The 12,400-nt window shown below is 39.4% G+C and overlaps 1 protein-coding gene across 2 annotated transcripts in view; it reads left to right on the top strand.

The window, feature by feature from the left end:
• AKAP13 (A kinase (PRKA) anchor protein 13) overlaps nucleotides 1-12,400 on the top strand; it is a 281,731-nt gene that overhangs the window by 177,509 nt on the left and 91,822 nt on the right. Inside the window, exons 10-12 of one of the 2 annotated variants that reach the window (XM_011996449.1) lie at nucleotides 82-452; nucleotides 5,205-5,270; nucleotides 7,394-7,586. In XM_011996449.1, coding sequence (XP_011851839.1) covers nucleotides 82-452; nucleotides 5,205-5,270; nucleotides 7,394-7,586 — 630 coding nt within the window. The remainder of the gene's footprint in view (nucleotides 1-81; nucleotides 453-5,204; nucleotides 5,271-7,393; nucleotides 7,587-12,400) is intronic. The other variant, XM_011996450.1, reaches the window with a different exon arrangement.

Below are 12,400 nucleotides of genomic sequence, written 5' to 3'. Positions count from 1 at the left end.
CCATTAGCTTGATCTAGAGTAACTGAGGCTATCTGATTGGCCCTGCTGGCTTCAACCATATGTGCTTTCTCTCCATTACAGCCAGAGGAAGAGCAGTTGACCTGTGATATCACCGGATCCAGTTCATCCACCGATGACACGGCTTCACTGGACCAACATTCTTCTCATGGCAGTGATGTGTCTCTCTCCCAGATTTTAAAGCCGAACAGGTCAAGAGATCGGCAAAGCCTTGATGGATTCTACAGCCATGGGATGGGAGCTGAGGGTCGAGAAAGTGAGAGTGAGCCTGCTGACCCAGGCGACGTGGAGGAGGAGGAGATGGACAGTATCACTGAAGTGCCTGCAAACTGCTCTGTCCTGAGGAGCTCCATGCGCTCTCTTTCCCCCTTCCGGAGGCACAGCTGGGGGCCTGGGAAAAATGCAGCCAGCGATGCAGAAATGAACCACCGGAGGTGAGATGGGAGGCAGTTTGTTTAGTGTCTCAGTGTGTGCTTGCTTTTGAGAAGCTTCTGATTTGTGTTATTGTTGGTAAAAGAATTTAGGAGACCCCATAGTATAGAAGAAAGAATATAGGCTTTGGAATCAGGAAAATCTGTGTTCAGACCCCAGCTCCATAATTTACCATGTAAATGACCTTGGGCAAGTGACCTGACCCCTCTAAGCTTTAATTTTCTCATCTGTAAAATACCTTCATTATTATTTTTAATAATACAGTGAAATGTGATTGTCATATAGTGAGTGTTTAGTAAATGGGAACGTTTATTCTTACCACATTAATGAAACTTATGAATGATAAAATATTGGAGGCAGTAGTTTCATGTCAGCTTTGAATTAAGAAACAAACATGAAGTCTTACAGTCAGTCTAGTACTGAACTGAGACTAGAACTCTACTTATTTTCGTCCTGCATAATGTCATGGGATCTCCTGTTTGAATTTATTGCTGAGGCTTATCTAGGACCATTGTCCTAATACCTCTGAAGATAATGGAATGAGAGTGAGATTTTAATCAGTTTGACTAATTCTTATAGTGTTACCTGCATGTAGTATAACCTGAATTTTAAAGTGTTAAGAAAACCCCCTTTAAAACTTTGAGTAGTAATTTTTTTCTGATTCTTTAATAATTTAATAAACTTCATAACTTTTGCCATCTGATTAACTCCTTGGAGCAAGGGGAGGAGCAAAGTAGCCCTCCACAGAAATTGTCAGTCCCTTTTTGTCCTGATGTTTTTCTCATTCCACATTCCTTCATTCTCTTCCCTGTGCCATTTCTCTTTGAGCAGTGTCTCTCTCCCCAGTGTGGTGTCTGTATGTTTCATGCATTTGTATCCCATTTTGTTTCATCTGCAACACTGACCTCTTCACCATTCATTTTCAGTTCAATGCGAGCTCTTGGGGATGTTGTCAGGAGACCTCCCATTCATAGGAGAAGGTACAGAGTTCGTTAACTTGATGGACTAACCATGTCACCTCTGAGCGTATACTAACAAGCATCTCATTCTGCTTAATCCATGATCGGACCATCTACTTTTAAGTAATGTCCCATCTAATTCAGGCAAATAAAATATAGGTACTTATTAATTGCCAATGTCCATTTTATATGAAATGGTTTCTTTAATTGCAGTTTTATCCTATTTTATCTTTTTTAAAAATTATTTTTAATTTTTTCAATCTTGTGCTTATTGGTGTTCAGATGACTGTGATAATAGGGTCTCACCCAGCTTTCTCTAGAAGAGTTCGAAGAATTGGCTATGTCGTACCTATTTAATGGACCCTGGGGAGTACTATTTTTTTTCTTCTCCACAAAAGAAAAACCAGGAATGTGTGTGTGCTTGTATATAGGCCCTGAAATATTGTCAACACATTCTTTAATAATGTAATGAAAGACTTTATTACTAGGCCACCTGGCATTTTCCATTCCATTGTGGATGTAGTCATTTCTTAAAGCAAATCAGAGGTATAAGTTCATCTCTTGGCCTTTGAATTCCTTAATTAGTATTTGTCAGGTAATATTTTGAAGCTAAAAATAAATGATTTTTAAGCTGAGAAGTAATTTCTAGTCAGATTGCTAATTCGCTTCAAATTTTGCATTGGATTTTCTTTAGAAGTCATTAGTGACCTTTTCTTCCATTGTTTAGAAAAACGTTTAGAAGTCCAAAAATTAGGGTTATATTACTGCCAGTTTCTCATATTAGGAGACATTTGTAAAGAAGTATTTTTAACGACTAGCTGAACCTGTTTTTTGGGAAGTAGGCGAACAGTGATCTTTCCGACTTTGTCTTTTCCAAGTGGATGCTTTGTTTAATTCCAGATTTTAGGCAAGAAATTGAGCTTAAATTCAAATGTTCTCATGAATTTCAGATAATCATGATTCCTATGAAATTGTTCTTCCAGAAAATAAGTTGTTAAACAAGTTTTAACCCCATCTCTACTAAATGCTTTTCCGTAGAAGGTTCTTTAGAGGTACATTTGTCTGGGTCTTTATTAAAGCTTTTCAATATGAGCTTATTAAAAACAGGCACTTGATGACAAAGTGGGAGACGACAGATTGCTGGATGCAGTCCGAGTTAGTGTATAGATGTGCCTGTCATCAACAACTCCAGCCAGTTTCATCCCTAGTGAAACTTACTTTTGTAGGAAGAATGTAATGTATAATTTAAAATTTTGTAAAATTGAAACATTACAACAAGTATTATAAGGCAGGGGGAGGGACATTTGTTTTTTTTTAATCTAGAACTTTCCAAATCTCAAAGCCAAAGAACTGCTAAATATTACCCCTACTAATTGAGGAAATGACGATGCTTTCAAAAATACCCTTAATTATGAAAGGAGTTTTCTGTTACCAGAAAGGGCAGACATTGTAGACCATCTGCAGCTTCCTTCCTGGTTCCTTAGAAAAGCTGTTACATCTTGGCTGAGCACGGTGGCTCACGCCTGTAATCCCAGCACTTTGGGAGGCTGAGCCAGATGGATTGCTTGAGCCCAGGAGTTTGAGACCAGCCTGGGAAACATGGTGAAACCTCATCTCTACTAAAAGCACAAAAATTAGCCAGGTGTGGTGGCACGCACCTGCAATCCCAGCTACTCAGGAGGCTGAGGCAGGAGAATTGCTTGAACCCGGGAGGCAGAGGTTACAGTGAGCTGAGATCGTGCCACTGCACTCCAGCCTGGGTGACAGAATGAGTCTGAGTCTCAAAAAAAAAAAAAAAAAGCTATTATGTTTGTCTTCCTGCCTCCCTATCGTTTTTCATTCTCTTCATGTTAAATCTCTTCACGGTATTCCACATCATTGTCATATCCTGAAAGTAAAGAAACATTTAAATCTGTAGAAGGAGATTATTTTTAAAAATGATGGTTTGGCAGTGTATGTTCAGTTACTGATTTGCCACATTCTGTTTCTAAAAAAAGAAGTTGGATATTTAGGTAAAAATATGCCTGTTTATTAACTGGCGATTTAAAATTTAATAATGTCGAAGAACGGACTTCTGAGTCTTATGTGTGTTTGTAAAATATATATCTTCTCCTCACACAAGTAAATTGTGTCAGTGTCATCCCACTTACCAGAACAGTGAAGTGTCTCCACTGTATTTTTACTTTCTGCTTCTGCACTTGTAAGCTTTATACCACTAATTTAATCTGATTTAAAATGTTTTATACTATTTAGTTTTAAATGATATGGTAAAGATTTTTTTAAAGAGCCATAGGGATAGCTCTTACATCCTCCCACCATTTTCCTTGTCTCCTTTCTCCAGCCAAAAACCCCACTTGACAACAAAACAAAGTTATTAGATATATCCAATATATCTAATTTTTTTGGTGCCAGGCCTTCCCATCTGCAAGATTCTGGAGGGAGCCGAGTGGTTTTATTGTTGTCCACAAGCTCTGCTTTTATCTCTTCTCAGAAAACAAAAGCACAATCACCTAGAACTTTATGGCCCAGGTAGCAGGGTATTTTTTAAATGATAGTTTTTGTTAATAAAAATCCTGACGTTTCCATGCAGTTTCCTTTATAGAGCACACAATATTTTGAATTGATTATTGCTTTAGCTAGTGGTGTTTACTTAGCATTTCCAACCCCACGTTTTCTGTCCCTGCTACTTGAGAATAGACACCCCTACTGGGATATTCAAGGAAGTAGATGATCAGGTGGATTTTTTTTTTAATCTTTTGGGAAAAACGGATACAAACTTAAAATTTAAAAGATACATTTCTAACTTAGTGCCATAGAATTCCTTTTTAAAAAATTTTTATTATCAGCCAGGTGCAGTGGCTCAAGCCTGTAATCCCAGCACTTTGGGAGACTGAGGTGGGTGGATCACTTGAGATCCGGAGTTCAAGACCAGCCTCACCAACATGGTGAAACCCCATCTCTACTAAAAAAAAAAAAAAAAAAAAATTAGCTGGGTGTGGTGGCACATGCCTGTAATCCCAGCTACTCAGGAGGCTGAGGCAGGAGAATCACTTGAACCCGGGAGACAGAGGTTACGGTGAGCCAGGATCGCACCATTACACTCCAGCCTGGGCAACAAGAGTGAAACTCCATCTTGGGGGGGAGTTTTCATTATCATTAAAATATAAGCAAATATTTAATCAGTGTTATATGCTTTATCTTTAACATAGTAGCCTAGTGAGTAGGGTTTGAAGATGGATGCCAGTGTTGACTAAGTATCTTATGCAAAATCTATTAATTGTCTGGTTTGGTTGGATCTATAATGGAAACACATGAAAAAAAAAAAAAACTGATGACTTCATGAGTCCACCAGAGCACAGTTTGTCACTGTCTCTTTTAAAAAGTCTAGGGTTAGCGATACTGTGGTAAGGGTGATGTGGGAGTATGGGATGTACTGAGAGATTATTCCCAATGATGGAGTTTGAAACACCTCTCATGTCTGAAGAGTGAGCCATAGGTAGTTGCCACAGGTTCACTAGAAGGAATGTTTGGGTTTCAGGTTGAACTGGTGATACTGTAAAGAACCCACAGTCTTTTCCACAGTGCTATCTAGACAAGAATAAAACATTTTTAAGTTTCTATGGTTTTTATTCTAGCCTTTTTAAAAATTGTCAGTGTTACATTCCTAAATTTTTTGTTGAACAAATAAATCCGTCTGTCTCTTAACTATGCCCTTCGTTTTTAAACCTAGTAACTCCATCCCTGTTTCCTCTTTTCTCCCTGCATTTCTGTTTCTGTCTTTGATGTCATCCCCAGTATGAGCTGGTGCCCCTCTGGTGTGCAGTACTCTGCTGGCCTAAGTGCTGATCTTAATTACAGAAGGTATGATATTGTTATGTGTCCAGCCACCAAATGGGGAACCATAAAATATGCCATCAGGGCTTTTGGCTTGGAGCTGGCTTCTGTGTGGCTGGGATGCATATGGCCAGCCTGCTTTGTCTGTGAGCACAGCGTTTCATTGCCTCTGCTATGGGTGTCACTAACTCAACTGAGGGGATACAGCCTAAGAGTCAGGTGATGCATCCTGTATGTCTCAAATGGCCATAGATTTGATGTTTTCTGCACAGATTTATCTCTCTCTGTCTTGGCCTGTCTTGATTTTCAGATCCTAGAAATTCTTGGATCCTGAATAAAACAATCAAAGAACCAAGGCAGCTAATAAGATGTACTGATTTCTATTATGCTTCTAAATCCACCAATCTGTGTAGATTCCAAATTCGGAGACTCCTCGTCGTTTCATATTCTTGTCTCAACTGAACAGCCAGATTTGATTACTAAAACATTTTCAGGATTAACTTTTGCAATAAGCATAGATCTGGTTTTCTTAGGCTTTTCAAGTAATTTCTTCTTCACTTAGCCCCTCTTCTTATCCCTGGTATTGAAAATGAGTTTTACAGGCCAGGTGTGATGGCTCACACCTGTAATCCCAGTACTTTGGGAGGCTCAGGTGGGCAGATTACCTGAGGTCAGGCATTTGAGACCAGCCTGACCAACATGGTGAAACCCTGTCTCTACTAAAAATACAAAAATTAGCCAGACACACTAGCAGGTACCTGTAATCTCAGCTACTTGGGAGGCTGAGGCAGGAGAACCACTTGAACCCAGGAGATGGAGGTAGCAGTGAGCCAAGATGAGGCCACTGCACTCCAGCCGGGGCAACAGAGGGAGGCTCTGTGTCAAAAAAAAAAAAAAAAAGGAAAAGAAAGAAAATGAGGTTTACAGAGACATTTACTTGTAGTTAGTCATGATTTCTATTATATTGAAGTAAGAAAAACATATCCCTTGTTTAATTTACCTACTAGAGAAAATAGAGATATATATGGCTTCATTTCATAATAAGTGATTTACAAAACCAAAATAAATAAATAAATAAATAATTTAAAAAGCAAATACAAATCCTGGACTGGTAGGTATGAACTTAATTGTAGCAATTTTCTGTACAGTTTTCCTTGAGTGGAGATAACTGAGTAGCTTTAGTATACCTTCCAATTGAATTCCAGCTCATTGTTAGCTGAGAACATCGTCAGCTACAGCTGTGTTTTGAGATCTTGGTTATTTTAAAGAAGTTTCCGCTGCAGTTGTAATAGATGTGAATTATTCTAGTTAGTAACCCAAGGAGGTTAAATCACTAACCTGTCTCTGTAGCCTTCTGCTTACTGAAAATGCTTTTCATTCTGCAAACCACATAATCTTTCTTGGAGGCATCCTCTTTAAAATGCCAAATCCTGATTGCCTTTGTTCCCTTTACCAATATCCAGGCAAAAAATTACAGCTCTTTCTACTATTAGACCTGGTTGCTTTTTCAGCATTTGTTCATTAAGGTGTTATATGTGCCTGTTGCAACTAACAATTCTCGGGAAGTCTGTCAGCAGTTGTTTGGCCAGGTGTGCATAGAATAGATGGTAACACTCATGAGTAACACTTGGGTTTTCTGGGGTGAAAGCATACCTGTAAAATTATAAAGGTCAACTTGAACGTAAAATTATAAAGGTCCACTTAATGGACATAAGGGCAAGTTACCCAGTTTGCCTTCTGAAAGTTACTTAAGCTCATATTTTCTCTGTGAGATTTAATTACTTGGCATTAGTACAGTTAGATTCACAAAGATTAATTAGATCAAGGAAAAACATTTATAAAGTATCCGATAACTATGGTCTGTCTGTATAGTATATTGAAAAATATCTGAGAAATGATCTTAGGTGGTTCAACATTTGGATAAATTTAATGGGGTAAGAAAATCTAAGTGCAGTATTCTTTCTCAGTATTCCAAGATCTGTGGAGGAAAGGTAGGTGGTATTCTTTGTGCTATGCCCTTTTAGACAGTTTTGCTAGCTGACATAGAAATAATACATGAACAAGGGAGATACACCCAAAGGGATTTTGTGTCCTCCTCTGTTTTTGAGACCCAGAAATAGAATGAATTAACTTTTGTGCCCTGTGTTCAGTTTCAGTCTAGAAGGCTTGACAGGAGGAGCTGGTGTCGGAAACAAGCCATCCTCATCTCTAGAAGTAAGCTCTGCAAATGCCAAAGAGCTCAGACACCCATTCGGTGGTGAGGAACGGGTTGACTCTTTGGTGTCACTTTCGGAAGAGGATCTGGAGTCAGGCCAGAGAGAACATAGGATGTTTGATCAGCAGGTAAGTCTTAAATATGTCTAATTTGGAAAAAATGTATTTCACAAAATATGAACATAGAAGGCAAGGCTTCTGGTAGTATAAGGCTAGTAGCTATGATTACTTACCCATTTTATGATATACTTAAGCTAGCACTAAACCAAGTTTTTAGCACTTAATTAAAAAGGGCCAGGCATGGTGGCTCATGACTATAATCCCAGTGCTTTGGGAGGTTGAGGCAGGAGGATCACTTGAGCCCAGAAAACTCAAGACCAGCCTGGGCAACATAGCAAGACCCCCATCTCTACAAAAATTTAAAAATTGACTGGACATGGTGGCTTGTGCCTGAAGGCTGAGATAGGAGGATTACTTGAGACCAGGAGTTTAAGGCTGCATTGAGCCATGATTGCACCGCTGCACTCCAGCCTGGGTGAAAGAGCGAGACTCTGTCTCTAAAAAGAAAAAAGAAAAAAAATAAAGAAAGAATGCCATTAATCTGCATAGATTTAAATATTCCATCAAGGCACACTTTTTAAAATTAGGAAAGTATCCAGGATATTAAATTGAGTTTTTCCTTCTTATCTGAGACCGTCTTTTACCATCTCAATAGTAAAATGAATCTTGAAATATGCTACATATCGTTACTTTCCCAATTCGCTAAAACATACCCCAAGTTTCTCCTTTGTAGGAAAAAAAAACTTTCTTACTATACCTTCCAGGAAATGTCTGTTGATTCTCTCTCCTTCCCTTCCCTACTAGAATTCTTTTTTTTTTTACTTTAAGTTATAGGGTACATGGGCACAACATGGATGTCTGTTACATAGGTATACATGTGCCATGTTGGTTTGCTGCACCCATTAACTCATTATTTACGTTAGGTATTTCTCCTAATGCTATCCCTCCCCCAGTCCCCTACCCCACAACAGGCCCCGGTGTGTGATGTTCCCTGCCCTGTGTCCAGGTGTTCTCATTGTTCCATTCCCACCTGAGTGAGAACATGCGGTTTGGTTTTCTGTCCTTGTGATAGTTTGCTCAGAATGATGGTTTCCAGCTTCATCCATGTCCCTGCAAAGGACATGAACTCATCATTTTTTATGGCTGCATAGTATTCTATGGTGTATATGTGCCACATTTACTTAATCCAGTCTGTCATTGATGGACATTTGGGTTGGTTCCAAGTCTTTGCTATTGTTAACAGTGCCGCAGTAAGCATACGTGTGCATGTGTCTTTATAGTAGCATGATTTATAATCCTTTGGGTATATACCCAGTAATGGGATTGCTGGGTCAAATGGTATTTCTAGTTCTAGATCCTTGAGGAATTGCCACACTATCTTCCACAGTGGTTGAACTAGTTTACACTCCCACCAACAGTGTAAAAGCGTTCCTATCTTTCCACATCCTCTCCAGCATCTGTTGTTTCCTGACTTTTTAGTGATCACCATTCTAACTGGTATAAGATGGTATCTCATTGTGGTTTTGATTTGCATTTCTCTGATGACCAGTGATGATGAGCATTTTTTCATATGTCTGTTGGCTGTATAAATGTCTTCTTTTGAGAAGTGTCTGTTCATATCCTTTGCCCACTTTTTGATGGGGTTGTTTGTTTTTTTCTTGTAAATTTGTTTAAGTTCTTTGTAAATTCTGGATATTTGTCCAGATCTTTTGTCAGATGGGTAGATTGCAAAAATTTTCTCCCATTCTATAGGTTGCCTGTTCACTCTGATGCCTACCAGAATTCTTAAGAGAGTATCTATGCTCCTTGCCTTCTCTTTTTAAAATTTTATTTGTTTATTTACTTATTTAGAGACAGGGTCTCACTCTGTCACCCAGACTGGAGTGCAGTGTTGCCATCACAGGTCACTGCAGCTTCAACTTCCCCAGTTCAAGTGATCCTTCTGCCTCAGTCTCCCAAAGTGCTGGGATTGCAGGTCTGAGCCACTGCTCCTGGCCCTTGCCTTCTCTTTATCACCACCTAATCATATCTTAATTTCTGCTGCTGTCACTCTCTTGAAACTCCTGTCTTGAAGGTCATGGATTTCCTTGTCAGCCAAATCAAAGTGACTTCCTAGTTCTCATCTTCTGGGTGTCCTCATTATCACTTACCACTTTTGACAATCCCTTGGGGAGGTTTTGAGAATTTGAATGATATGCTTTTATAGCATTGTACCTTACTGCAAGTCTTTTCTCTTCCTCTTGGGCCAGGAGACTTTGATTAATTTATGAAAGCATTCTGGGATACATCTTATTTCCTCCAAATGAAACATTTATAATTAAAAAAAAAAAACTCTTTTTGAATAGATCACTGGAGTTTGGGGCAAAAATCTAATAATACATTTCTAATTAAACAAAAATGTTGACAACCTCTTCCTTGATTTGCTGAGTAGGACTTTGTGTAGAAGTTTAATTTTTTATTGTATCCTACTACAAGGCACTAACATGACCAAATATAAACTTGACACTGAAGGATTATCTTAGTAATTATTGTAGCACTTATGCTTGTGTGAGACCAGACGAATAAAGAGATTTAGGCATAATGAAAATCAGTTGAAGAGTAAATTTTGCCCCTTTAAAAATTTTTTTTACTTGTTCTGATACTTCAGAAAGAGAAAAAATAAGAATATGAAGAATATGCTTGTTGAAGCAAGTGATTTAGATTTACTCAGCCTAACAGTAACAGAAAAAAGAAGGAAAAAATAGGAACAATTCTTGGGTGGCTACTGAGCACAGCTTTGCTAAGGGTAAATAAACCAGTGAACAAAATCTTTAAAATAAAGTGCATTTCAAATGTATAGAATCCTTTGGAAATCATGTGCAAGGTAAGGTAAAATACCAAAATTGTGGATTTGTAAACAATCATAGATCAAGACCCATATATCCTTTCAGATTCAGCTCAAGCTCATTTAAATGGCTTGCCTAAGGTGGTATAAGTGGCTATTAGCTAAACAGTATTAAATTCAGAGTTCCTGGCTGTTAATTTCACTGCTTCTTTCCAGGTTTTGGAGTAGGTGAATTTTAATGAGGAAATAAGAATGATTTAATTTTCTTAATATTGTTTATTTTCTGAGATGGATGTTTCCAGAAATTTGACAGATAACCCTGCATTTTAGTAAGACATTACTACCACTGATGTGTTTCTAAAAATGGACTATCTTTCTGAAGCGGACTTTCTGATTCAGTCTTTCTAGATTAAGTTGTTGTTTTAGTGCCTTGCTATGCTTAGCCTTCCTGGAATCTCTACTTAGCCATAGTTTTTATCTTGTGTGGAACCTCAGAGTGGGTATTTGAGCTGCTTGTATCATTCTGATCTGGATGAGTTGCCTGCAGCCAACTTCCTGTTAAAAGTCTCTGCCTTTCACTGAGGTCATTTTTTAGACCTCACAGTTGTATTTGAAACATAGCAACTGTTTACCTCAGCTGCCATGGTTACACATGAAACAAGCTCTAAATAATCAGAAGTCTGGCCTAATTGAGTCAAGTTCATGCTAGTAACGGATTTTTCATTGCTTCTCTTTCAACATGTGTGAGTCATAAGGAGGCAGATTTCATTCTGTGAAGGGAAGGGATTAATGATAAAGTCAGTTAACAATTGGAATGGGCTCTTTTTGTGTGTGTGTGGTTTTTTTTGTTTTTGAGACAGAGTCTCACTCTGTAGCTGAGGCTAGAGTGCAGTGGCGCGATCTCGACCTCGGCTCACTGCAAGCTTCGCCTCCCGGGTTCACGCCATTCTCCTGCCTCAGCCTCCTGAGTAGCTGGGACTACAGGCACCCGCCACCGCATCCAGCTAATTTTTTTGTATTTTTAGTAGAGACAGGGTTTCACCGTGGTCTCCATCTCCTGACCTCACGATCCGCCCACCTCGGCCTCCCAAAGTGCTGGGATTACAAGCGTGCGCCACCGTGCCCGGCCAGGAATGGGCTCGTATCACCAGAAGTGTGCTAGTGGACACTAGACAACTGTCTTTTAGGGATATTGTACCAGGAACTTCTACAGGTGGTTGGATTACATGGTCTCAAAGCTGCTGTGAATTTACTGAGAGTTAAATTGTCAAATTTCAGTTACCTCTATGTTCATGTAGAATCAGTATCATCTTAGAAGAGGATAGGGAAGCGATTTAGGCTTCTTTCCAGATACATTGTTGCTTTGTTTGTGACCTTAAAACTCTTTACTTGAATCTCAATATTCCAATTATTTAAAACCAGAGGCCAGGCCTGGCGGTTCACGCCTATAATCCCAGCATTTTGGGAGGCTGAGGCGGGCGGATCAGTTGAGCTCAGGGGTTTAAGACCAGCCTGGCCAACATGGTGAAACCCTGTCTCTACCAAAAATACAAAAAATTAGCTGGGCATGGTGGTGTGCGCCTGTAATCCCAGCTACTCAGGAGGCTGAGGCGGGAGAATCACTTGAACCCGGGAGGCGGACATTGCAGTGAGCCGAGATCATGCCACTGCACTCCAGCCTGGGCCACAGAGTGAGACTCTGTCTCAAAAATAAAAATAGGCTGGGTGTGGTGGCTCACGCCTGTAATCCCAACACTTTGGGAGGCCAAGGTGGGCGGATCACAAGGTCAGGAGTTTGAGACCTGCCTGACCAACATGGTGAAACCCCATCTCTACTAAAAATACAAAAATTAGCTGGGTATGGTGGTGCACACCTGTAATCCCAGCTACTCAGGAGGCTGAGGCAGGAGAATCGTTTGAACTGGTAGGCGGAAGTTGCAGTGAATCAAGATTATGCCATCAGCTAGGGTGACAGAGTGAGACTCTGTCTAAAAAAGTAATAATAATAAATAAAGTAAAATCAGAATACTGTTACCAATATTCTACTATATCTGTATGA

This window comes from Mandrillus leucophaeus, unplaced genomic scaffold, assembly GCF_000951045.1.
Source record: "Mandrillus leucophaeus isolate KB7577 unplaced genomic scaffold, Mleu.le_1.0 Scaffold514, whole genome shotgun sequence".
NCBI classification, from domain to species: Eukaryota; Metazoa; Chordata; class Mammalia; order Primates; family Cercopithecidae; genus Mandrillus; species Mandrillus leucophaeus.
Note: the sequence above shows the minus strand (reverse complement) of the source record. Positions and strands in the feature narration are given on the sequence as shown.